This window comes from Puma concolor, chromosome C2, assembly GCF_028749965.1.
Source record: "Puma concolor isolate L17-30 chromosome C2, mPumCon1.1.hap2, whole genome shotgun sequence".
NCBI lineage: Eukaryota > Metazoa > Chordata > Mammalia > Carnivora > Felidae > Puma > Puma concolor.
Window position 1 is genome coordinate 64,604,153 of NC_141675.1, and position 26,132 is coordinate 64,630,284.

Here is a 26,132-nt window from a genome sequence, read left to right on the forward strand (position 1 = left end):
AGCTACATTACAACCTGAGTATATCATAGAATCATCTCTACATTGAGATGATTGATAAGCTCACTATTAAAATGCCTTGTCTTACTTTAGCAGAAGGTTAATTAAGAGATCACAATACACAGACTTGAGGAAATCTCATGCAAGAGGCTCAGATTCTTCTACCTACACCAGGTCAGTTTGACCATATCGATTCTCAGGTCTTGAGTTGAATTATTCAGGACAACCTTAAACTGTAATCACAACATGTCAAATAAAAACACCAAATGTTTAATATCTCAATGAGTACATCAAACCCGGTTAGCATCATATCTCGGGTCAAGATCTTTATGTTTTTTACTTTTCTCAGTTGATATAAGCTGGAGTCAGCACAGAAACCCTAAAATCCTAATGTAAATGATTGCAAAAAGCATTAGGATTAGCATTCACTCAGTTGCTACAACAGGATAATCTACTTTCATTTTTGTAGTTTCCGGAGGCATGGCGCCATGGCCCTAACCATCAGAATAAACCCGTATGCTTATTAAAGGTGCAGATTCCTGCACCCCACCCCAGACCGACTGAATCAAAATTTCAAAAATTGATCCTATAAATCTACATTTTTAATAATTTCCCAAATATTTGTTTTGCACACTAAAGTCTGAGAACCTCTGCCAGGAGGCTGGACCCCAGAAAATGGATTTGCCTCACTTTGTAAATTTCCAGCATGGGTCTGGCTTCTACAGACTATGAACAATTCATTTAACATAAACTCCACATCCACTTACGACCATAAAAATAAGTAGGGCATTTTGTTGATTACTTTTGTGCAAATAGGCATTTCTGAAGTAAGTAGACTAATATTTTATGGCAAACACTGAAAAAAAAACCTGGAAATGAGTATAAAAAGAATTCTCAAGGAAAACAAAGCTCAATTCTGAGCCCCACAATGGTCAACATCTGCTATGCGCCAGACTGAGGAGACACTGATGGCTAGAGAGACTAGGTCCCTATCCTTATTTTTCCTTTATTTATGCATTTAAATAGTTTAATATACACTCAAACAAAAAAGGAAGACGATTTCAGAGTGGCAATGCCACGAATGCAATAAAACAATTTCATGGGACAGAGAAAGTCTGTGGGGGAAGGAGGCAGAGGTAGTGGCTGTCTGTAGTAGACACAAGGATGAAAAATGGCGTCCCTGAGGAGGTAACATTTGAACTGAGACCTGAAGGAGAAGGCGCCAGTCATGAGAGGGTTGGGGGAAAGTGTTCCCGACAGAGGAAACTGTGCTGTGAAGACCCTGAGCTGCGAACAAGGTGCTCATGAAATTATTATAGGAATTAAATCAGAAATCAGATCGCATATACAAGATGTTCTGCAAAATAGAAAGCTATTTAGAAGTATAAAGTATTATTTTTAGTAATATATTAGAACAGTTTTGGAGAGAAGCTGCAATAATGAAAGGCCTCAGATCTGTGTGATGTAAAGAATTAGTCAAGCAACTTGGGGCTATATTGCCGAAAGAACAATAGACACAAGTATGTGTTTGAGTGAAGAAAGGAGAAGTCTTCTTTGAATGTTTGAAGAACTATGTTCTTGTGGAAGATGATTCATTTTTTTTAAATAGCTCTGAGGGTATGGAACAACTTAAAATGGTAAACATTTTAGGAAGGTAGAAGAATCTTGGCTCATAATGATAATGAACACGCAAAGAGAGTGGTAGGAAAATGGACTGACTGGAAGGTAGTGAGTTCCATATGACCAGAAGTAATCAAGGTCGGGCTGAATAGACATTTGGCAGAGGAATGATTGGACTAGATTACCTAAGAGGACCTCCGCAATTCTTTGAAAACACACATACATTCACTCGAGGTGCTCTCTCTCTCACACTCCCTGTGACCTCCAAGATGGCCTCTTCAGTTCATGCTTTACAACTTTGGGAGGTTTTGAGAAAAACTTGAGAGATACTGAGGATTCTACCGTATTCACAATTCACCCTGTCATTCTGCAATAAATTATATCTCCATGTCCATAATAACCAATATATATTTCAAAATGGCAAATTAAGAAACCGGATAGACCAACATTCATTTTTGAAATTTGTGGCTAAGATTTAGTGGTGTTTCAGCAGTGCACATTAAACAATTTATCTCAACATATTAAAATATTAAAATATACTTTATTGTAACAAAAACATCATCTGGATTCCATTAGCTCCCAATAGGTGGCATGCCAATAAATAGCCAAAATCTTTAGCACACAGGTATGTGGCTTTTTGTTGGTTTGGTTTTTAATGGGAACCATAGGCCCAGGAAGATGATTTCTACAATAAAAGTCCTGACAGAGAATCACTACTGTATTATTTCTGTATTAAATCCAATAAATAAAGTAAAAAACATAGTGACTTGTCACTTGACCACCTGGGACCAAAATGCTAAAAGGTAAGCCTTCTAAGGACAGAGAGACCAAGCCAGACTTGGGAGTGAGACTAGAAATAACTTTGAAAATCTGAACATTACTAAATGACCTTTATATTTCCACACCCAAACGCATGTGGTTCATATTCAGATAGATTGCAGAAAATATTCTCTTAATATCTACATTTTTGTGCACATTTGTGTTTATTGTATTAAGCACATTTCTTAAAAACTACTTGTAAATAAAATTCTATCATGTCTCTCTTAGGACAACTTACAAAAATGAATCTTTCCATAAAATAAAGACAACGTCTATGTAATTGTTCATAAAATTAGACTTCATTTTGTAAAATCCAGGAACACCAAAAGCTGAAATCAACAAGTTGAAATCAAAGGTTTAATACTTAATACAAAGAAAGAGTTTATCATAGAATTTTTTTTTTTTTTTGTATACGGATCTCTTCTCAGGACTATGAAAATTTCTATGTATGCTTATAGTATTTTAGAAATATGTCTGTTCCATAAAAGGCAAATATAACCTGTAATGTGAACAATCACTTCCTAACTTATTTTTCTTTAGGCTCACATATATTAGATTGTGCTATTTTATTAAGCTGAATCCCTCAGAACTCAGGGTAACAAAAGGACTGGATTAGTGGCTCAGGAAACCCAGGTATCTCTGTCCAGAAGCAGGTGCCACCTAACATCTGAGTTGCCTAGACACCAATCTCTTAAATGAGTAGGGAGTTTTAATTCTTCAGATATATCATTACCATTACAAATCCCCAAAGCATTTCTAATGACATTTGTACCTGACTAATGCACAGAGAAGCTGCGATGCCACAAAACAATACATAGGGCTGGTAAAAGAGACCAAGTCTTCTGTCCCAGAGTCCAACATGTTCACCAGGACCTTTCTTGGCAATCTCCTTCCAGCTTGAGTGGTGTCAAAGTTTTGTAACGACCAATAATGGTATCTCTAGGATAATGTTAACAACATAGTTGGTGAATATCTTTCCTCTCTAAAAAAGATCTGAGACCTCTTGACACTTGTTTCCTTTCCTTATTTTTTTTTTCAGGCAACAAGAAATTCGGGATACCTGTGAATTTTCCAAACCTTCTCATCCTTAACTGAACCTCTTTGTTGCCTTATCTTGCAAGAGTGTACAGTCCACCTCTTAGAGGTGGACAAAGCTGTGAATCATGACCCAAATGCATGTTCTACAGATGGGAAGAAGCATGGTACCGTGGAATGGCTCTAAGGGTGCCATGAAACCAGGAGCATGCCACAGAGTTGCAACTCCAGACTGTCAGCAAATCAGAAGTAATTTTCTACCTAAATCAGAGTTTAATTCATTAGCCCACATTAATTCACAAGTTCTAACCAATTTCTCAAAACGCAATAACACAATCTTCCAACCTAATTATCTTCATTGACAGCATTTAAAAGCATTTGCTGAGACACATTTCTTCCTTGTGTCAGACAGGATCAACGTCAAGTGAACAGCTTGGGTGGACGACATTCTGTCTAATTGCAAGGGGTTGCCATTTCAGGAACTAATCATTTCTTGCAAGGGAGAAATTCTCCCCTAGAGTGGACACCAATAAATAAATACCTCCCAATAAATAAAGGTTTAAATATGTACCTGTTTACAATTGTGTTCAGATTCTCAAGATCATCGTGTGAGTGTGTGTGTGTGTGTGTGTGTGTGTGTGTGTGTGTGTGTGTGTATACTCTTGGCATTCTGTTGAATTGGAAATATTACAATATAGATGACTTCCACAATAATTTTAATCACTTAGAGAAGTTTAGGGATCTGAAAAGAAACTTTTAAAAACAGAACAACAAAAGAGATAATTTGTAATGAAAACACCATCCCATCTAACTACCACTCAGGAAAATGATAGATATTTCCCTATAAATAATCATGAGAAAAGAACTGGGTTTTTTTTTTGTTGTTTTTTTTTTTAATTTTTTTTTTCAACGTTTATTTATTTTTGGGACAGAGAGAGACAGAGCATGAACGGGGGAGGGGCAGAGAGAGAGGGAGACACAGAATCGGAAACAGGCTCCAGGCTCTGAGCCATCAGCCCAGAGCCCGACGCGGGGCTCGAACTCGCGGACCGCGAGATCGTGACCTGGCTGAAGTCGGACGCTTAACCGACTGCGCCACCCAGGCGCCCTGAACTGGGTTTTTTTGAAGGCATTTATTTCAAAAGCTCATTCACTAAAACCCCCTAAACTTTAATCCAAAACAGTTCATTTCCATTTCCTTTTGATAATCAGAAAGGAAATCAACCCACATTTTTTAAACAGTCATTTTTTTTTAGATCCTTTACTGGGGGGTAATATCTTTTAAAAGCATTTTGAGTGAACGTATAAGCAAAAACTACTAAAAAGACAAAACATACTTCTTATTCCTCATGTCAAGTTTAACTTTTACTTATTTCCTACCTTCTAAAAGTCATTGCTGCCATTAGGCCTTTGCTTTGTGAGGTAGCCAGGTTTCTCCTAACACTGTCCACTAAACTCATTCTAATTCATGCCCTGGGCCAATAACAAATCTACTTTTCCAGCTGTAATGCTTTAACAGCTTAAATTTCTAAAGTAACAGGCATCTTTTGCTCCTTTGAAAACCAGTTCTGGCAGTGTGATGTAAAGGAAAGTAAACACTTAAAGAGGTTCAAATATGCAGCATCGGAATTCACGTGTCAGATATAGACACTGTGGTATTTAATGAAAGTCAATGCCCAAATCCCGGAATCCAGTTTAGGCAATGGGACTACAGATATATTTTGAAAGATGGAGAGTCAATTAACAAGCACATAATTTTGTTGTAAATCTGTTATAAGACATATATGACCAAGAAGGGACAGCATTTCTAATTAGCATGCATGAATCAAAAACCATATATACGCCATGCTATATTCAAATTAAATGAACCTACCTTATAAACTTGTCCATATGTTCCATTTCCAACAAGTTCCACTAATTCAAAAATCCCTGCAGGGTCCTAAAAGAAAATAAACAAACAACAAATATTCAGCACAATATTCTAGGCATTGTTGTAATCAAAAGCAAAATTCAAAATAAGCAAATAAATAACTTTAGCTTTGGGGGTACTCATGTGTTAATATTAATTGCTATTAAAATTTAATTCAGCTACAGCTATGAAATTAGTCAAAATCTACTTTCTTTCCATTTTACATCTCTATGAGATGTGTTTAAATCAGACAAAAAGAGATATGACTTTCACTGAAACAATAACAAAGAATTCACATATTTCTCACAGTCAGATGGAAACACACTTGCAGGTACATCAGGATAAAATGAAAGAGCCATCATCCTGAGAAAGGATTGTAATTTCTCAGATCTTTCTCTATGAAGCTTCTGAGCTGTCCATTATGTTGAACACAGTCAAGAAGGGGGTGTTTCTGTGTGGTGGGGCAATCTTACATAAGGTAGTCAATGGTTCCCAAGAGCAAATGCAACCAACATAGCTGCCTCTGGGGCACCTGGGTGGCTCAGTCAGTTAAGCGTCCAGCTCTTGGTTTTGGCTCAGGTCATGAGTTCACGATGCATGAGTTCGAGCCCCGCATCGGGCTCTACACTGTCAGTGCAGAACCTGCTTGGGATACTCTCTCTCCCTCTCTCTCTAGCCCTCCTTTGCTTGTGTTCTCTCTCTCTCTCTCTCTCTCTCTCAAAAATAAATAAATAAACTTTAAAAAAAACACAGCTGCCTCTCTCAGCATGTTTTTCTTTGGATTCATCTTCCCTCTTTACAAGGCTGTCCTTGCAAAATATGTTTCTGTGGATGGCCTCCAGATCCTGCAGTACCTGAAGAGTCCCTGCAGGATTTTGAAGACAAACTAAACTGGAGATTGATGCAAGTCCTTACCACCAAACAGGTGTCACCTAACCCTCAGAGTCAGCTAAATGTTAGGGTGCTAGGGGCGCCTGGGTGGCGCAGTCGGTTAAGCGTCCGACTTCAGCCAGGTCACGATCTTGCGGTCCGGGAGTTCAAGCCCCGCGTCAGGCTCTGGGCTGATGGCTCGGAGCCTGGAGCCTGTTTCCGATTCTGTGTTTCCCTCTCTCTCTGCCCCTCCCCCGTTCATGCTCTGTCTCTCTCTGTCCCAAAAAAATAAAAAAAAATAAAAAAAAAAAAAAAAACGTTGAAAAAAAAAGATAAATGTTAGGGTGCTCAACAAATGTCCAATGAGTGCTACTTCTTACTAAATTACTGTCCACAAAAGTTGAAAAAAATATCAAAGCCTATAAAATTCAACTCAGAAGCATAAACTGACTCTGACCTCCACTGATATGTAATTGGACAGAAATTATTTCTTTAAGGGCCTAAATGAAGAATCACGAACTTAAACGTCCACAGAGGCTAGGCAAGTAACATAAGAGAACAAAGTGCAGGGTGCCTGTGGCTCAGTTGGTTAAGTGTCTGACTTCAGCTCGGGTCATGATTTTGCAGTTCGTGAGTTCGAGCCCCATGTCAGGCTCTGTGCTGACAGCTCAGAGCCTGGAGCCTGCTTCAGATTCTGTGTCTCCCTCTCTGTCTCTGTGCCTCCCCCACTCATGCTCTCTCTCTCTCTCTCTTTCTCTCTCTCACACACACACTCTCTCTCTCAAAAATAAATAAACATTAAAAAAAAAAAGAGTGAAGTGGGCCAGCTGGGGTCTGTGGCAGCCTGAAGAAGCCATGTCTCCCTGCAGAGAGGGAGGTAACATAGCTGGGACCAGTTGGTTCTTACATTAACCTATGAGCACAATATTGCCAGGTCTGAAGTTTTGTGTTTTGTTTTTGTGTTTTGTGTTTGTTTGTTTCCAAGATGTCCTAATTTTTATTTTTTTAAGTTTCTTTATTTATTTCGAGAGAGAGAGAGAGAGGCAGACAGAGAGAGAGAGAGAGAGAAAATCCCAAGCAGGCTCCTCACTGTGAGCACAGAGCCTGATGCGGGGCTCGAACTCACGAACACATGAGATCATGACCTGAGACAAAATCAACTGTCAGAGGCTTAACCGACTGAGCCACCCAGGTACCCCTGTCTTAATTTTTAAATGTTAGGCGCGAACTGTGAGGGAAGGCCAAATAAAAAAAGGCTGCATTGGGGCGCCTGGGTGGCGCAGTCGGTTAAGCGTCCGACTTCAGCCAGGTCACGATCTCGCGGTCCGGGAGTTCGAGCCCCGCGTCAGGCTCTGGGCTGATGGCTCAGAGCCTGGAGCCTGTTTCCGATTCTGTGTCTCCCTCTCTCTCTGCCCCTCCCCCGTTCATGCTCTGTCTCTCTCTGTCCCAAAAATAAATAAACGTTGAAAAAAAAATTAAAAAAAAAAAAAAAAAAAAAGGCTGCAAAAGCGTGAACACTTTTGTAAGAGCACCACCATATATTGTCAGGGTGACTGAGAGGCAGGAGAGGGAAGGCCTGGGCTTTGGATTCAGACAGACCTGGGTCGAATACCAGCTTTCCCTTGACTGGCTGCATGATCATAGGACACCCTGGGAGAGCACCTCAGTCTCTGGGCAGAGAAAACAGATATGACACGCGCCTTGCAGAGCTCTGATGAGGAGTGAGTGAGGGCCTAGCACTACACGCTGCACATGGTTGGCAATCGGCTAACGTGTTAATAGCAGTCATCCTGAAGCTGAGGGTCTGCACACCACTAGCAGCATTTAAAAGGTGAAGGGCTGCTCAAGGCTGCCATGCATGGGGAAGGAGACAAATGAGTTTGATGTGACAAGCGAGAGTCATTTCGAGTTACAGTCTTCAGCACATCAGGCCCAAGGAAAGCCCTTTGCTGTATGCCTTTGAAGTCTCCGCAGAGAAAACAAATTAAAAAATAAAACAAAAGCCCAGCAGTTGAAGCACGTTGTCACCGAGAAAGATTGTCATCTGTGTAATCCATCGTGATAAAGCCAGGAGGGCAAGAAACCACACTCCACAGTCTGAGAAATCCGGAGGTTCCAGCCACGCCCCACGTGGTCAGGGGGTGTGGACAACGTTCCAGAGGGAACCTGTGACAGCAGAGACCGTAAGGGCCCAGGGCCCTGTCAGCGGAGACCCCGTGGCTAACAGAGCACCTGGGAGGCCTCAGGATGGGAACAGAAAGTTGTGTGTGTGAGACCGCCAGGCCAGCAGAACAGCAGGTTCTATTACATGCAGGATTAGAAAGAAATGAGGGAACGAACGGTGGGGGAAAAAAAGCCCACAAATGGTGGCAGCTGCTGTTTGTTTCTAAGTTGTGCTCCCAGTAGTTTGTTTTCTCAGCGGTGTTTCTGCAACAAATTTTGAGAGAGGTTCTACATTTGCTCGAAATATCTCAATTGTGTTTTCAACATTCGTTTTTCTTGACTAAAAAAACAGAATTTGAATGAAAGAGAGAAGATCCAGAAGGGTGACTACCACCTGCCTTAGGGAGCCTAGGAAGCAGTGGGGGAGGGGATGGTGGAAGGGGAGGGCAGGAGCAGAGCGGGGACGAGCTTCTAGGCCAAGGGGCCACCCCACCTCACAGACCCTTCCTCAGGGCTGAGGTTCAATGGGCTGATCTCAAGAGCATCTGGGCAACTGACTTCTAGCTCTTTCCTCTTGAACAGTCCACTAATGGGCCTATGTCTCAGCCAATCAGGACCAAGGAAGTGCAATGCCAAGACTTTTGTTCCAGCTGCTGGGAGAGGGGTCTTCCAGCTGGGTGCATCCAACGGACTCAGAATTAAAGGTGAGAGTAACCACAGGGATGGATTGGTGACCACCTTGGGTAGACAAACAAACTAGAAACAATCATGAAATTGGGGTGGTTCTCCAGGAAATGGGACTCAGAATTACTGAGATTTACACAGAGGGATTTTATCAGGGTGTTCCACGGAATCAACACCAGTTGGGAATGAAAGAATTCGGATTGGAATGAGCAGACAGAATGATGCAATGGAACCAAAACTTCATCTGATCCCACAGGAGCTCTGGAGCCGAGGCGACTCTTCAAAGTTATCCTACCCCGGGGCACGGGAGCCTTTGCACCCCACCTCTATTGACTAGTCATTGCATACAGGCTGTCCGCTGTCCCCATCCCAGAGGTTATGATCTTGTGTAAAGTGACACTCTTCTGCTGAGGACAATCCCCAGGTGAGAACAATCACTAGCTGCCTTCACTCCCAGCAGGTGAACCCCAGCAGGTGGACAAGGAGTGCCTCAGGAGCAAAGAAGGCAACTGGGTGACACATCACCCAGTTGGCTAGAAACGAGTACCAACATGGAACTGGTTGAGAAGTCGAGAAGCAGCTATCTTCTACAGTATGCTGACAATAATAAGACAATAATAAGACAAAATGGCACAATTCGGGTCATGGTATTTACAAGGAGGAGGCTCTCTGAGACCCTGGAAAGCAGAGGGCAGACATATTGTCCAGGAGCACTTGAATTAAGCACTTATCCTAAGCTTCCCTCTCCCCTACCTCCACTCCAAATACCCAAGAGCTTATGTTTGTGAATACTCCCATACACAAATGCATCTAACTGCTAGTTAGGCTCTTGTGGAATAATGCTACAGCTTGAACTGGGTAAGCATTCATTCATGTGTTTTCTCCACTCTTGGAGAACTCTAAAATAATTTCTCCCAAGGGTCACCAATGACCTCAATCTCTTATCTATAATGGTCTCTTCTCAGTCCCGTCCTGGCTATTCCCTTTGAGGCATTTATACTGCCAAGCATCATCACTCTTGCTGAAATATGTCCCCTCCCTTGTCTTCTAGCATACCACTCAGTTTCTCACAGAGATTCTGTTTCTTCCACCCAGACCTTAAAGATAGGCTGACCCCAACGTTCCAACCTCATGCTGGTCACTAAGTACTAATGATTTCATCTCCCAATATCCATTATATCCATCTACTCTGTTCTGTTCATACAACAGGCCTCATCTTCTCTTGCCGGGACTATTTGCTTTCAATCAATTCTTTCCTCCTTCACACTGAACTTTCTAAAAAGACACAACACACCATGCTTTAGAATCCTACACAGGGGGCGCCTGGGTGGCGCAGTCGGTTAAGCGTCCGACTTCAGCCAGGTCACGATCTCGCGGTCCGTGAGTTCGAGCCCCGCGTCGGGCTCTGGGCTGATGGCTCAGAGCCTGGAGCCTGTTTCCAATTCTGTGTCTCCCTCTCTCTCTGCCCCTCCCCCATTCATGCTCTGTCTCTCTCTGTCCCAAAAATAAATAAACGTTGAAAAAAAAAATTAAAAAAAAAAAAAAAAGAATCCTACACAGTGTGGTTCAAGTTGAAAGTCGAGGTCCTGTCATTCTCAGGCCCAGTGTTCATTCCCACTCTCACGTCCCATCATTTTGTACTACAACTAACCGCCTCAAACCACCCGCTATGTCCCTAGCACACCTTACAGGCCATGTCTCTTTGCCTTGGTTCATAATGTCTGTCTGCCAAGATTATTCCTTCTACCATTCAGGCAAGCCCAGCCTTAAAAGCCCAGTATGCCACCTCCTCTGTGAAGCTTTTCTCAAATTAGTACCACCAACTCTCTGCACCCACAGCACGTTGTACATAGCTCTATCATAACCACTTTCACCCAGTGCCACTCCCTCTCCCATTTCTTTCCCTTGATAAATTACAAATGCCCTGAAAACAGGGACTATAACATATTTATTTTTGAATTTCTGAGCACTTAGCATGGTGTCCAACACAGAACTTCTAGACATAACTATTTGCTGAATAAGGTTGATGCCCCACTCCCAACTCTCCACCACACGCCTAGAGGAAGCTGCCAAAATTGGGATCAGAATGTCAAGCCAAAGGTCTAGCAAACTTACAACATTTCTTTTTACAATCTAGACAAGCTGTCCCAGTCATTACCCCTTCCATTTCCCTTACCCAGCTTCCAGTTGCACAAAACTGGCACATACTCTAGCTCCTATGGTATTCCCAGCTCTAAGGAAAATTCATAAAGCCCGTTGGTCTAAGCTGTGCTTCAGGTGCATTGAGAGGACAGGCTGTCAGGATGCCGCCAAGTGCAATGCAACAAGGCGATGTACCTAATAATCATGTTACAAAGACAGGAAAGCCAAGAGACAAGATTCAGCTTAATTCTCTCTCTCATGTTTGTTTAGCTGCTCATAAAGCCAGGATGGGCAGCATGGAAGAAGGTTACATACGCCAAGAAGAAAAGAGCAAATCATTGACATTTACCAAAGTCAGGAATCCCTGTTGGCTATACAAGCCTTTATTCAGATCTTAACCTTTGCTGGGAGACGGAGAAGAGAATTTAATTCTAAGGTAGAGTAGTTTACATTATTTCATAATGAAACATAACTACATATCAAAAGGCAAGCTGTTCCAGAAAAGAAAATTGTAACTTTTCAGTAAGTACTGATAAAGACAAATTTGGTTAGCCACTATAATAAAAATCACAATAATAGTGAACATTTTAAGTCTTTACATGCCAGGTACTATTGAAAGCATTTTCCACGAATGGGTCATTTAATTATTACAACTATGTCAAATGGATGCTCTTGTTGTCTCCTGTTTTACAGATAAGGAAACTGCGGCACAGAGAGGTTAAGCAGTCGGTTAAGGTCACACCATTGATGAGTGACTGATCTAGGATGGGTACCTGGCTGGCCAGACTCCAAACACTGGACTCTTGACCACTTTGGACGCTTTCAGCTTCATAAAATCAGCATTCCCAGCCCTTGACCTACTACTCACTAGCTCTCCAGTCTTGGGCAAGCTTCATCACTTCCCTGAGTCTCAGTTCCTTCATCTTTAAAATGGGGGATAATATTGCCTCCCTCACAGGGTTACCTTGACAGCTGTGAAAGTGTCTAGACTAGCTCAGGGCCTGACACCTATAGTATTTCAACAAACATTAACCTCCTTCCTTCCTTTTTTTTCTCTTCAAAGAAAGAGTTCATTTAATATACATGGCCTATGCCACAGAAAAATTCCGTCTGTATTCTGTATATTTTCAACTAACAAAGCCAATAAAAGAAAATCTATTGTTTTTAACCAACACCAAGCGCTTAGCAAACAGGGTCAGATATTTATGGACAAACAGATGTCTCTTCAGAAATTACTGAGAAATTGGGAAGGCACATTAAGTTTAGGGGGGCTCCTAGGATGCTGGAATAAATTCTCTCCTTCATCAGCTGATGAAATTCAGGCAATACTGGCAGGCTCAGGCCTGGCTTCACCGCAGAACGGAGAGATTTAAGATTTAGGGGTTAAAATCCCAGCCACTGAATTATATTTTAATTCCTCCCGGCCCCCTGAATGACCCAGCATTTCTGAGAACACTAAACAACATCTCTACACTAAATCCCAAAGATCGAAAAAGACAAACCTAAATATATAACCAGGACGATGACTTCCTTCGTTTCACAAGAGGTGATGTATATTCTCCCCAACCCTTCTCCCTTCTCTGAGATGAAATTAACAGAGGGATTGGGAGAGATGATGGCCAGTGGCCAGTGGCCAGATTCTAGACACCTTTTCTCCCAAACTCCTCTCAAAGACCACTGTTCTGTTGCAGATCTTTCACTTGGGGTCACCAGTGCTTTGACAGGGTAAAACAGACCCCAGTAGAGTCCGGATGGCTGATACGGCTCCCAGAATGGCTGGCCACCCCCAGATTCCCTACTGACATCTGCCAAATGACTGTGCTTTACTCTAAACTTATGGGCCTTGAAAAGACCAAAATGTTATTTCTCTTGGAACCATATTTAGCAGCTGTTTTGTTCGGTTTCAGCCCTAACTGACAAGCATATGCTTACAAAAGCAAAACAGCACAAAGAAAACAGGAACAGTAGGAGAACTCTCCATATTTATCTTGAGCCTCCAGGCTTTTCAACACCATCGTTCTTCCCAAGTGAGCACAGTGATGGGAAACATCGTACTGAGGCCACATGCTGTACTCACAAACAGGCAAGGTCCCTCAAAGCTCATTTTTTACTGGCTTTCCCTCCTTCTAATGCAGGGATCTGAAGACCCAAAGGTCTTACCTTCCACAATGGGGTTTACTCAATCCCTGAATGCTACCCACACTCTCCACACCCAACTACTGTCCAATGTAGGAGTGGGGGTACACTGGCCCCCGCCTCCTGGTGCTTCCAATCTGATGAAGGAATAGACATAAGCACACATAACTACACATACATGGTCATTTAAATTTTAATTAAATTAGAGTGACAAGCAACATGGAGGAAAAATGCAAGGTGCTCTAAGAGTATATACCTGGTAGACCTAGAATATAATCCAGACTTATCTTCATTAACATACTGCCCAAGCCAGCATTTCAAATAGAAGAGGTAATTCAAGTAAAAGAATATATTACAAAATATAAAAAGAGGGGTGTTTTGGTGGCTCAGTTGGTTAAGCATCTGACTCTTGGTTTCAGCTCAGGTTATGATCTCACAGTTTGGTGAGTTCAAGCTCTGCATCTGGCTCTGCACTGGCAGCACAGAGCCTGCTTGGGATTCTCTCTCTCTCCCTTTCTCTGCCGCTCCCCCACTTGCACTGTCTCTGTCTCCCTCAAAATAAATAATAAGCTTTATATATATATATTATATATATATATATATATATATATATGATATATAATATGAACTCAAAATAAATAAACTTAGATATAGAACAATGACTGCTGAATTTTCTCATTTGATCATTTGTGCAGAACAAATTAAATTATGCAGACCTATCAACTGATGCAAAAAAGCTAGGGTTCAATTTAGGATTCCACTCCTTGCTAGTGTTATTTGACCTCTTGTATTCTGGTTTTCCCACTGTAAAATGGGAGAATCCCACTTGGCCTGCCTTCCTGGCAAGGCTGTGTCCTGAATGTGAACGTGCTGAACACCTCCCCAGCCCCACTTGTCCAGTGTCGTCCTTTGGAAAGGGTGGTACTGACTGTGGGCTGACTCCAGGACACCATCTGCCCCACACAGTTGAGCCTAGCTAGGTGGTATTGCTCTTCTTTTTACCAGTACTAGCTCCTGGCAGGGTCAGGACATGGTCCTAGCTAAGCATCAAGCAACACCATCCTTGATGATGGTGGCTTCTAGCCCACAGGACAAGGAGTCCAGAACCTCTCCACCTTCTATTTGGTTTGCTACCTGTTTAGTTCCACCTGCTACTAAGCAACCATTGGTAGTGAAACAGCTTCCCATGCATCCTGCTCCAACTCACCTGCTTCACTAGAGACTCTATAGCTCCAGCCTGTCCTCATAAAGGCAGCCTTTAAAATTAGATCTGAAACCTGCTTCCTCAGAGCAATACCTGTGAGACCTGAAGCTGTAATGGTCATTATTACTGTCTCTGAAATAGACAATGGCCTAAATGCTTCATATATTTTTTCATCTTTAATCCTTACAACTCCATGAGGAGTACATATTACTAACCCCAATTTTCAGATGATGAAACTAAGGCTTCAAGGAATTAAACAACTTACCCAAGGTTAAATACTATGTGGTAGAGACAGCAGCCAAGACCAGGCTGTAAAGTGAGGATAAATACACCTCTTCTGAGGACTGTTCTGAGCACCAGAAACAACATATATAAAGAATTTCGCACAAAGCACAGTAATAAATAAAAGCCACTGCTACTATTGCCATTGCTGCTGGTATTAGTAAACATTGTCCAAGGTGATAGCATTGGTTAGTAGTAGAGGTGGGAGTCAAATCCAATATTTTGAATGAAAGTCTGTCATTACTCACTTTTCTACAAATGGCCAATGTTGAAACTAACTTGTAATTACAGGGATGGTGAAGACCTTGCAGTTTAACAATGGAGCCAGAGAAGGGCCAGTGACCTCCAACCAGGTAGTGCAATCAGCCAAGCGACTTGGGACTAGAAGTAAAATATGCCAGTGGTTGCTCAGTGTCCCTGCCTTCCCACTCGAGCCTGCAGTTCCAGAGGGGGAAACCAAGCGGGCTCTCAGATTCTATCCAAAGCTACAGTTTCCTTTCTTTTCTTTTTTTTTTTCTTTTCTTTTCTTTTCTTTTCTTTTCTTTTCTTTTCTTTTCTTTTCTTTTCTTTCTTTTCTTTTTTTTTTTCTGATTTTGCCATCAGCTAAGATGAATACTGGTTATTTTAAGTTAATCAATTGACAGTGAGAGGCAGTATACCAAGCTAGTTAAGGCCACAGACCCTATAGCCAGGAATCCTGATTCTGATCCCAGCTTCACCATTTACTAGCTAAGTGACCTTGAGTATATTATTTAAATCTCTCTGTGCCTCAGGTTCCTCAATTGTAAAATAGTGATTATAGTATGTCCACTAAATGGGATTCTAACAAAATAATTAACATACATAAAATATTTAGAGCAATGTCTGGTGTGTTGTAAGTACTCAACAGTGTTGGCTAATAATTCTTTATCTCAGAATACAAACTCCAAGAAGGAATGACTTCTACTGGTTCTGTTCACTGCAATCTCCCCAGTACTCAGATCAGTGACTGGGACATTATAGACACTCAGAAAATATCTGCTAGCTGAAGAAAGAAAGTCCTACCACCAAGAGCCACAAGACAGTAAGATCTCTGACATTCAGGAGCAGGGATCTCTGAGATCTTGTCAATAAATCCCTCTCCTCATTTTACAGAAGAGCAAAGACCCAGATAGATAGTTCCGATATACTCATACAATGATAGGTTTTTCCAACAAGAGAGTTTACGTGGAATGTCCAACGTATCACCTAGTTAGTGGCAGAGTTAGAACAAGGACCCCAAGTCCTTTAGACTTCTAGTCTTTTCTTCCAGTCAATAAAATCCTCTGAGGAAAGGAAAGAAATCACTCGCTTTCAAACAGTGTCTGGCAGGGAGGAGAGCAGGAGTGTGGGGAGGATAGGTAGTGCTTGCATTCAGTTGTAAATTCCAGGCATTTGGGTTGAGAAGTGAATCTAAATCATGCCCGGGGAATGATATAATATTATATATCACGCATTTGCCAATTTGGTATCCCTGAGATAGTCAATTTGGTGATATGTACATAGGTACATATCAGCATAAGAGATCATTGAATTTTTCCAAATGTATTTTTCTCAGTTCACAGATTTTACATAGTCATACTCATATTTAGCTTAGTTCCAAATTATCTCCTTAGAGCAGAAAACAAATAATTCTACATAAGCTTATTGTTATTTTATGGCTTACATTAGAAAAAATGGGCATGTATAATTAGGAACATAAAATTAAAAAGAGAACAATCAAAGAAGAACTTATACCATTAACTTGGATATTTATTCTGATTTTGGTAGACTGGCTACTTTAATCCCTTGTCTACTGTTGAGATTCACCAGCCAGCCCTTCTCACACTTCCTGGCCCACACACAGATCCTGAGCCATGCCAACAAAGTAGGCTGTGCACATGTACAATGCACAAAGCCCATTGCTCTGTTCAGGGACTATTTCCGACTCACCCACTGTCAGGGAAAGGCATACTAACTCCATAAAGCGGACTGAGAAATTTCTCCAGGATACTAAGCCAAAAGGCAGATTTTAGACAGGGATGGGATCTCCACCTTCCAGAACTTTCCCCAACTCTCCCACAGTCTGTTCAAGCTCAAACATGATAAGTTGCTCTAAAGGCCAATTTGTACATAAAGGCCACTATCCTGGTCCCTTCCCTCCCATCATCAGGTTGTCCCAGAGATTATACAGCTATTTGGGAAAATGTATCATTCAGTATACAGAGATATGCAAACATGAGAACACTCTAGGCCTGTCAGGACAGAGTAACTTTCCAGTATTTGCAGCAACACGAGGTTGAAATGATGGGAACCAGGCTAGCAAAGATTCGGGCATTTTGCCTTTTTAAAGACGCTTATATGAAGAAAAAGAATAGCATTTGCAGCACATGGAGTTTAAAGACAAGAACTGATTACCTAAATCATCAAGTAAGAAATATTAGGAAACTACCCAAGGTTCCATTTTGGGAAGAAGAGCCTGAACCCTTCCCCCAAAGGTACTCATCTCCCACCTGCTTACAACAGACCAATGACATTTATATTTGCTTGATAGCATCTTCAACACTTTTCCCAACACCAGCAGGCAACCATGTCATTGACAACAGACCTTCTCTAAAGGGTGAGGAGGTTAATACTGGTTGGTTGGATTCCCTATTACTCTCCTGCTTCGAGAGAGGAGCGGGATGGCCAATAGCCAGGTAGGAACAGACAAGAGTCCATGAACATGTACCTGGGACGGGGGCCTGCCAACTGGCGAATGATGGTATGAGCCGTTCCAGTCATCACTTGGTGTCATCACTAATGGTACAGATGGCTGGTTAGTTAATACCAACTCTTGCACAGATTATTGTAACAGGGCTTCGTTGGCATCTGAGCTATTTTTTTTTCTTCCAGGTTTTTGTCCCTGTGGCTAGGCTAGCAGAAAGAATATTCAGGTTTGTTTGTTTGTTTATGTTTGTTTAACAAGGCAGGTAATTTTTGAATGGGGGGGTTCTATACCATTTGTTCAAGGATCTAAAAAGTTTTTTGGCAGACTCAAGGAAAAAAAGCTAAATTTCTCCATCCCTCCGGGCTTCCAAAGATGTTAGATTTCCATTGTCAAGTAAGTCTGGGAACACTGAGTTTAAAAGATTAGCAATTTAGGTCATTCTTTACTGTGTGGCCTCTCCAGAGCCTTTAATGTGTTAATGTTCCCTATGAGTCTCCAAGAGACAAAGGCAAAGCTTTCCTTCTTTCCTAAACCTGTCTGGCTATAGAACATTTTTTAAAGGAATTTTGTGTCTTTCTAAGCACTGGTGTTCTGGGTAGCACAGGGTGGAAAATGATAGGGTATAGAGCGATCTTTCCCTTCCCATTCCCACTTAACAGAAGCTTGCATCTTAACTTACAGTGGCAGGGACTGCTCAGTGCCGCCTAATGTCCATTCTCCCATTGTTCCTTGGTAGCAAAAAATCCCAATTTTATTTGGGAGACCAATGCATCCAAGTCAAAAACTGTATGCCCTAGCTCCATTAAGCCTAGGAGAGAATATGTGACTAGTTTCTGGCCAATGATATGTAAGCAGAACTATTGTGAAGGACTTTCAGATGGGCTGCTTAAATGGAGCTGACTTAGCTGAGAGAAAGGCTCTTTTGTCTTCCACCTTCTTCCTTCCAGTTGCCTGGAATGCAGATGTGATGGCCAGAACTCTGCAGCAATTTCTGACCCTAAAGTGAATTTAAGAATTGAAGCCTCATGCTAGGCTGTTATAGCAGAACAAAAAAATAATCCCAAGCCTCAGATGACCCTAGAACTACATAGGTTTTCTGTTTGTTGCAACTGAATTCGAATTGATTTGCTTTGAATTTTACCATTCAGACATTTTTTATTTATCTATGTTTAATTAACAGTTCTTCTTTTTTTTTTTTTTTTTAATTTTTTTTTTTTCAACGTTTATTTATTTTTGGGACAGAGAGAGACAGAGCATGAACGGGGGAGGGGCAGAGAAAGAGGAAGACACAGAATCGGAAACAGGCTCCAGGCTCTGAGCCATCAGCCCAGAGCCTGACGGGGGGCTCGAACTCACGGACCGCGAGATCGTGACCTGGCTGAAGTCGGACGCTTAACCGACTGCGCCACCCAGGCGCCCCTAACAGTTCTTTAAAAGTACTCTTGTCCATCTTCCTTTTGATCTTTAATAGAGGTGATAGTCATTACAGTTGTTCCACAAATATTCAAGTTCTCCTGCTGTTATGTTATACAATATCACTTCCCCAACCCCTCTTTAAGTTGGGTGTGTGACCACATGATTCTCTTTTGCCAATGCACTGTGAGTGAAACTGACATGCCACTTTCAGATGCAATATTTGATTGCTATATCAGATACGGTGATGACTTTGGAAGCATGTGTGGACATGAAGTCTCCACTGGTCTATGTCTTTGTGTAGCTGCTGGATAGAGTCCTCTCCTGTTGGGCTCTGGACATGGTCAAGAAATGAACTTTAATTGTATTAAATCTCTAAGACTGTTTGTTATCACAGCATATCCTAGCCTATTCTGTCTGATAGAAAAGAAATGACCAAATGGTAGTGATAGTAATAATCTCACAGCAAAATGCTGTATGATTTCTGAGACAATATTTCTGAAATGAGCCACTTTTTCCTGGGCACCTCCTAATGCCCAGACACTGTGCAGGCCATTTTGCAAAAATTATTTTACTTAATATCTGCATTGATCCTGTGAGGTAGATTGCTTACAAAAGAGAAAACTAAAGCTAGGAGAGTAAGCTACACGAGATCGATGTTCAATGCCAAAATGCACATTCTCCCCACTGTCTCCAACCTGCAACATCTGAAGCCAACCCTGGGAAATAAAAATGCTTACAAAGCTGGCTGGTGACACAGGAATTCCAGGAACCCTTTGTTACCAGGAAGGGGGAGGAAACATTAAAACATGGAGTTTGCATTCACAGGGCTGACCACATCCTACAGACCTAAACCAGGGCATGCCGGGGCTTGTAGTCCCCCCCACCCCCCCCCGACCCTCCCACCGAGGACAGCAGAACTGCAAGCCCTCCAGCTGCTCATTTGAGTCCTTTGAACTCAAAACCTGCTTTTGAGCCACTGTCAAGGTAACCACGCGGCTGAAAATAACTAATTGGGCAACATTCTCTGACTGCTGGCATGGGCAGTTATAATCTCAGCATCTCCGTGGCAACCTGACTGGAATTCTGGTTATTCGCACAAAGGAAAACCGGTCTCCGTTCAGACCAGGGCTGCATTTTGTCTCTATTCCACTTTTCTCATTACAAGTTGCTACTGAAGGAACAATGCCTCTTTTATGAAGAATGTTTATCACTGGTCCGTGGAAAAACAGCATTTTCGTAATCAGGGAAAATTTTGGAAAGGGAGAAAATGGTAATGGATCCTTCACTGCCACACGCAAAGAGATTTTATTAAGATAGGCTCTATACAAACAATAGTAGAGGTCACCGTGGGGTAGTGACCTATAGTCACGAGATGTCAATGGCATAGAATGGGCAATGGAGCCCTAACAACTACATGGCAATAAGTTGACCAGTGCTCATTTCCTGGGCACCTACAAGGGGCTATTGTATCCCTTGTAGGGATACAATCCCAGTGGCTCCCCAGGGATTACTGGGTGGCTACTCTGCTCTACCATCCCATCCCATGCTGGTGAATAAGGAGGAAACGTTTGTTGGAGGAAATGCTGTAATCCATTTCTCAAGGACCCTGCACAGAAAGGAGACGGGAGAGAGTGTAGGAACCCTGCTTGAACCAGCCGAACAGGCTGAACACAGTATAAATGCTAAAGATGGGTGGGAAATCAATACAGACTGACACAGCCAGGGAAGGCTGAAAGGAAAAGTTGGGCATCAGGCTGGACTTTGAAATGCAAACAGGATTTGCATAAGTAGAGAGAGCTCAGCATGGGGACAAAAATTGCTTTTTTTTTAAACGGAGTCATTTAAAAAGGACACATGTTAATAGCCTGTAGCTCTTCTGTCAGGAAGGACAGAAGCTATGAAACATGTCACTTGTGGGACAGCACCTTCATTCAGCAAGTTCTAGATTATTTCTAGAAACCATGGGTCCATAAGCATTTCACAGGGCAGACAGATTTCAAGTATTGAACACACATGACCATAAAAAAGTGGCAGACGCACATGGAATAAAGAATACATAACGCCATTAATTTTTTTTAATTTTTTTTTTAAATTTTTTAACATTTATTTATTTTTGAGACAGAGAGAGACAGAGCATGAACGGGGGATGGTCAGAGAGAGAGGGAGACACAGAATCCAAAACAGGCTCCAGGCTCTGAGCAGTCAGCACAGAGACAGATGCGGGGCTTGAACTCACGGACCGCGAGATCATGACCTGAGCTGAAGTCGGACGCTTAACCAACTGAGCCACCCAGGCGCCCCGCCATTAATTTTTTTAAACAAAATGCTATGTTTGTTCCAGGCAACAAAGGAACCAGTAAATGGCGTTTACTGGTAAATGGTGCTGCTGTAGTAATTTGCTTACATCCACCTTTCCCACTCAACTATGTTCCCTCCCGCCACAGAGCAAGGGCCAGGATCTCTTCAAATTAATATCCTTAGCAACGTGCACAGTATCCAGGCTACAGAGGGCACTTAATAAATACTGGTTAAGTAAATAAATAATTGTATCAAGACTGACAAGATAATATACATAAACTATTTCCTTTTTCATTGGTGAAATAAAGACTAAGTAAGGAAGACCATATATCATGAAGATATGGATACACATTCCTCAGCAGTATACAGCTGGGTACCAGAGAACATGTGAGGCCACATTCAAATATGGCACATCTTCCTGGAAAGCCTATTTTCCACAAGGACTTCCGTGTTTGTTGTTTTAACATAGTGGTTAAACATGGATAAGCTGGTATCAGTATTTTTTTCCAGTAGAGGTACCATAGTCAGCCTACCAGTATCTCTTCAGGTTCGAATTTAGTCTCCTTCACCAATAGGAATGTTTTGGTAAAAAACATCCAGAAGCATATTGTCCACCTGTACCGCTTATATCCTTGATTTTCAAATACAGCAAATGCTCTTTATTTTACCTCCTTCATTCAAAATTTCCCATTAGTTAGATGGACCTGGACAGTTGTTTAATTTCCCATTGTCCTCACAGAGTAGATTTTAAGAAAAGGAAACATTTAAAAAAGATAACAAAAGAAATACTTATTTAAAAAAAAACAGTCCATCAACTGATGAATGGACAAAAAAATTGTGGTTTATATACACAATGGAGTACTACGTGGCAATGAGAAAGAATGAAATATGGCCTTTTGTAGCAACATGGATGGAACTGGAGAGTGTTATGCTAAGTGAAATAAGCCATACAGAGAAAGACAGATACCATATGGTTTCACTCTTATGTGGACCCTGAGAAACTTAACAGAAACCCATGGGGGAGGGGAAGGAAAAAAAAAGAGGTTAGAGTGGGAGAGAGCCAAAGCATAAGAGACTCTTAAAAACTGAGAACAAACTGAGGGTTGATGGGGGGTGGGAGGGAGGGGAGGGTGGGTGATGGGTATTGAGGAGGGCACCTGTTGGGATGAGCACTGGGTGTTGCATGGAAACCAATTTGACAATAAACTTCATATATTGAAAAAAAAAACAACACCATCTCAGTCACGTGCCATTTACCTTGAATTGCTGCTAATTATAGTCAGACATCTCTACTAAAGCTGGTAGTCTAGGACCTGTGTTAAACAACATTGCCATTCTAGTATCTCTTAGTGACTCTGTCTAAACCGAAAAGGGAATAAGACTCTTTACAAATTATTATTAAGTCTTACTTCTCAACAACATAAAAATGTCCTCTCTTCCCCCCAGTCCTTTGGATGAGTGAAATTGTCCTGAGAGGCAAAAAGGATCATTCTATTTCTTGAGCAGAGAGATGGTCTAATGGCCATGCTAGCACAAATTAAACGAGCGGCACATTTTTGTTTTGTGCACTTTTCAGTATATATTTTGCAATTAAAAGGGTCAAAAAAATCATTGAATCATGAAGAAGGCAACTTCAGTGTAAAAGAATGAGGAAATAGATATAAGCAGCCACCCACCAATTAGTCAGTGCTCAGTCAGTGAGGCTTACTTAAAACCCACTAGGTAAAAGTCTTTTGTTACAGCACAGAAATTCTTGCCCTGACTATGGCATTCCCCTCAGTAGTTAACCACACCACACAGTACGACGCTAAGCGTATAATTCTTATAGAGTATCTACTTCACTGACTACTGTTTGCCAGTGAATGTTCTGTAAAACAAATCTATGGCCACATCCCCAAAACCTGACATCAGCTCTCACATTGTCCACACTTGTTCCAGAGATAGATCTTTCCAACAGCCCCCTCCTGTGCCCTTCTCAGCCACTATATTCAAATGCTTTTTTCAAGATGAGAAACCTGGGGAGTATGTGGCTGGAGGTATTGTTAGGCAGGTGCGATTTTGTGCAGCTGATTGTCAAGTCAAACAATGAATTACGAAGAATGACAACGACTGGAAAATCTGCATGTCATTAGAATAAGCTTTCTCTTTTGAGTAGAACCATTTGGCTAGGACCAAAGCCACTGGCAGACCTACAGCCTAACCAATAAGTGTGAGGCCTGGGGAGTTCTAGCAAGCCCTGGCAAGGAGACACTAGTTCTCCACTCTGCAAAGTTCCTTGGGTGAAGGCACAGCTCTCCACAGGGAGAAACGCACAGTTAAAGTGGCTGAGTGGGGCAGAACTGGGGCTCCGGCAAAACCAAAGCCATGGCTGCACCACCATTAGTACTGGCAGAGAAGGTGGGGCAGGGTGGACCTCTCCAAAGTAGAGAAAAGATCCCTGCCAGTGAACTACTTGGCCATTTGATATGCTCATTTAACTTTAATCCTTTCCAGGAATAATTTTTAAAAATGATCAAACGGCCTGCATGCATTCGGGTGATTTCCGTATACTATACAGTAGTCAACAGAGACACTGACCAGGGGCGGAGCTGGTGAGCTTCCCCTCAGCCTCCATCTCTTAGCACCACCCCATCCCTGCCAACGGCAAGAGGTGAGGTCTTCCTCTCCTCCTCACAGAGGCACCTCTCGCCTTACGGGAGAAGGCCACCAGATCTCACCGTACCCTAACAACCACTGCTGAAGGGCCTGGCTTAGAACCTCATGTTCATAACACAAAACTTACTGCCGACACACATCATGAGCTAGAGATACCTTCCTCCAGAAAACGTTAGGGATCTAAGAAGTACCGTAAAGCACATTCGAGAATGTAATTTATATAGTTTTAAAATTAGGAGTAAAAAAGTAGAAATAGCACTGGCTCTGTAGAAATCATTTCCATTCCAATTCCAGGTCCTGCTTCTTATTAGCTGTGTGACTTTGAGCAAGCTGCTTACTTTGTTGAGGGTACTTCTTCCCCTACCACTTTTGCACACACACACACACACACACACACACACACACACACACTCACACTCACACTCACACACTCACACACACACACACACCATCCCCTGCTTTACTTCAACTACTTTCAGTCTGTGCACAAGCAACTTCTCATAAGCTGGTTTTCACCTTCAACTCATATGAGGCATCACATCCAAGCCCTTCCTCAAACCCATATCCTTCTCCCTAGCAGAGGTAAGCTGTTCCTCCATTTGTGTTCTCATAGTATTTATTCTAGAAAACTACCATAGCACCTGCACATATGGTAATTATGTGTTTAAGTGCCTGACTCCCCCTCCAGACTGTACCTAAGCGACTTGAGGTAGTTCTGAGTCATACTGATATCTCTAGCCTCTAACAGTGTCACAGTCATAGAAGGTCCTCAATAAGTGTTAAATGAATAAATGAATGAATAAAGTGAATAAATAAATGAATAAAGTGTTCGTTTCTTGAGCATTTGCTATGTGACTAAGCACTTACATGTATTATCTGCAACCCTGGTAAGAGCGCTAAAAAAACATTCATTTTATAGATGAAAAACCAAAGGCCCAAACACAGCAAACTAGTGATTAAAGTCAAGGTTGGAGCAACCTATAATCTGCCTACAAAAAATCTAGCACAACAGCTAGCACTTATTAGGGCCTCGAAAAAACGGCATCTTCTCTCCATTTGCACAAACAATAATAAGGGTGTGATTTGCACAATGTATCAGAAACTAGGTTCATTGGTGATGGTTAACATGGTTAACTTAGGAAATTTGAAAGAAAAGAGCTCAGTCACCAAATTCCTCATAGCACTCATGAACAGTGTTTTCATCACACATTAATCACTCCCAAAATATTTTCTGAGCACCTGCTCCATGCCAGCTCTGTGCTGTGCACTGGGGATCTATGGATAAGAAGTCATGATCCCAGTCTTCCAGGAGCAGACACCAAAAGGTACCAGCATTTGTAGAGCGCCTGCTATGGGAACTTCTGAGTGCCTCCGAGCACATATTCTTAATGGACAGATGTTATATGCCCATTAAGTCTGCCATTAGAGGGGTCTATGAATCATTTAATGGAACACAGAGCAGCCTGCTTTGTGCAACGTATGTGGCCACAGAAGATTCTTTTAGGAAGATAATGTTCATGTTACAATTGAAGAGCAGCCCACATGTGGACTCCTGCCACCTGGGGTAATGAAGTCTTTAGGGAACTGATCAGAATTTCCAAAGAAATGGCAATATGGTGGCCACCTAGCAAAGCAGTGAGCAGCAAGACAACAAGGCCATTCACCATTGAGACTTTACCACACATGCCCTGCCAACCTCTCCCTGGAGGAACCCCTTGTGTCCACCAACCCATTATGTCCATCTTGAGGCTGGCAACCTGGTGTGCCTCTGCTCACAGCACCGAGAGGCATCGTTAAACACAGCATCCTATGTAAATTGCACCCCAAAGCACACCAAAATGTGAAAGGAATATACCTTGAATGATGTGCAACAGAAGTGGTTCTGGCTACCAAAGGAACTAAGACTCCCAATACCTTCAGTGGCTACGCCATGATCAGCAAATCCAATTTTTAGGCAACCTGTGGGAAGTCTACTGTGCCTTTTCCAGCACTGACCAGCCACAGCAAAGCAAAGCCGTACGAGCAAAGGTGCATCTTTCTGCCCAAAAGTGCAAGCTCACAATCAGCCATATATAAGAAACCCTGACAAATTACCTCAGCACTTTAATTCAGGTATTAAAATGCTACCCAACTGAATACAGTCTTATCAGATCTCCATTCAGTGTTAATAACTTTGAATAACTTGTTTCAGGATC

General features: G+C 42.0%; 1 protein-coding gene across 8 annotated transcripts in view; it reads right to left on the reverse strand.

Moving 5' to 3' along the window:
• The window catches only part of TNIK (TRAF2 and NCK interacting kinase), a 405,908-nt gene that overhangs the window by 313,689 nt on the left and 66,087 nt on the right, over positions 1–26,132 (reverse strand). For all 8 annotated transcript variants that reach the window (XM_086674716.1, XM_086674709.1, XM_086674712.1 and 5 more), the window contains exon 2: positions 5,345–5,410. In XM_086674716.1, coding sequence (XP_086530842.1) covers positions 5,345–5,410 — 66 coding nt within the window. The remainder of the gene's footprint in view (positions 1–5,344; positions 5,411–26,132) is intronic.